Source organism: Halyomorpha halys, unplaced genomic scaffold (assembly GCF_000696795.3).
Source record: "Halyomorpha halys isolate HHAL.00 unplaced genomic scaffold, Hhal_1.1 Scaffold1388.1, whole genome shotgun sequence".
Taxonomy (NCBI): domain Eukaryota; kingdom Metazoa; phylum Arthropoda; class Insecta; order Hemiptera; family Pentatomidae; genus Halyomorpha; species Halyomorpha halys.
Window position 1 is genome coordinate 46,773 of NW_027107006.1, and position 1,915 is coordinate 48,687.

A 1,915-nucleotide genomic window follows, 5' to 3' on the forward strand; every position below is an offset into this window, starting at 1 on the left:
TTCTTAGAATGTTCACATCCGACTCATACCATAAAATGCCGATTTGTCAAAAATTGTCTGATAAATTAGAAAATTTGTCCAGTGATTCCTATAGAGGACAGCTTCTGCAAAATAATGGAATGATTTATATTGTCAAATGCGTTTAGCATATCAAAGAAGAGAGCTATCATCTGTTGACCGTTAATAAAAGCATACTGTGCTTCTGTTTCCAATGTTATCAACTGGTCAATGGTAGATCGGTCTTTTCGAAATCCCGATTGGAATGATTGTAAAAGGTTTTTCTTTGATCCACATTAATCTTCTATTGACCATTCTCTCCATTATTTTGCAGATACAACTTGTAAGGAAGATTGGGTGGTAGCTAGATGGGAAACACTTATCTTTACCAGTTTTTAGAAATGGAATGACAATAGAATTGCACCAGATATTCGGTAATTTTCCGGTTTGCCAGACGTAGTTGTAATAATCAAGTAGCCATTTTTTTGTTCTGTTTGAAAGATTTTTGATCATTTCATACCGAATGTTGTTAGGACCGAAGGACGAACCTTTTACTGTATTCAATATATTGTTTAGTTCACACATTATAAATTGAACATTGTAGTACGATGCTGTTTCGTCTGTACTGTTTTGAAATTCTGTTTCTTGTTTGGGTGAGTTATATAGTTCGTAAAGGTAATCAGCAAAGATATTTGAAACTATTGACGTGTCATCGTCGTCCGTTGACTAATATGATCATGCGGGGGTGAGAGAATTTGGACGTGATTTTTCGAATTTTACTCCAAACGATGGCAAAACTAGTAGAAGCATTTATACTGTTAACGAATGTTTTCCAGGATTCTGTTTTGCATTGATTAAATGTTTTTCTGCTAATTGCTCTTTGTCTTTTGTACTCGGTTGTCATGGACTTTTGAAATCTTTTGTAGACCTTTCGACGGATTTTAGTGGCTTCTTTGCAAGTATCATTGAACCAAGGAACAAATGGTCTTTTTGGAGATCCAGAAGTAATCGGAATCGATGATTTAGCAGCTTTTATGATGCTGTCAGTAATAGTTTTACATCCTTCTTCAATGCCCAAATCACAAGGAGAATGTTGTGGTGGGGTGGCTAATGAAGTAAATTGAAACCAGTCAGCTTTATCCAACAACCATCTGGGGTTAGTTTTGCCTATTGGGTTTAAATGTATGAATTTTATCAAAATTGGGAAGTGATCACTACTGTGTAAGTCGGGAACAACTGTCCATTCTAGATTGTTGTAAAAAGTAGAGCTGCAAATGGATAGGTCGAGAGCAGAAAAAGTTCCATAACTGGAGCTGAGGTAGGTTGGTTGGGTACTGTTTAGAAGAAGTAGATGGGATAGTTCTATAAAATTTTCTATTATTTTTCCTCGTGCATTTATGTCTGGCGAACCCCATAGAGGATTGTGGCCATTCATGTCACCAATTAAGAGGACAGGGCGGGGTAACTGATTAAATATATCCAAAAGGTGCTGGGTTTCTATTGACCGATCCTGAGGTAAATATATATTACAGACTGAAAAAGTGAAGTGTAGATGAATTTTAGCGGCTACCGCTTGAAGGTGAGTGTTTATTTGTATGGATTTGGAATATAGAGACTCGTGTATGGTAAGAAGGATCCTGTGATGACCATGATTTCGGTTAGAACCATCTTTTTTATAAATATTAAAGTTTTAAGTGTTGTTTTTTCATTGTTTAAAATATTGATTTCTTGAAGAGAATGGGTTGAATTCTTGGTTCAGAATTTTTAAGTTTCTAAGTAAGGGTTGATAAGTTTTTATGTAAGTGTTTTTAATCCATTACAATTCCATTTAAGGAACGCCATATTTGAAAAATAAAAGAAAAAGAAGATAAATAAGTTAAGAAATAAAAATTATTTTTAAGGAGATTTTTTCTTCGGT

The 1,915-nt window shown here is 34.7% G+C and overlaps 1 protein-coding gene across 1 annotated transcript; it reads right to left on the reverse strand.

Moving 5' to 3' along the window:
• Nucleotides 1–706: 706 nt before the first annotated feature.
• LOC136795287 (uncharacterized) lies at nucleotides 707–1,432 on the reverse strand. The gene has a single exon (XM_067045360.1). It carries the CDS (start codon nucleotides 1,430–1,432, stop codon nucleotides 707–709), a length of 726 nt encoding a protein of 241 aa, XP_066901461.1.
• Between the last annotated feature and the right edge of the window lie 483 nt (nucleotides 1,433–1,915).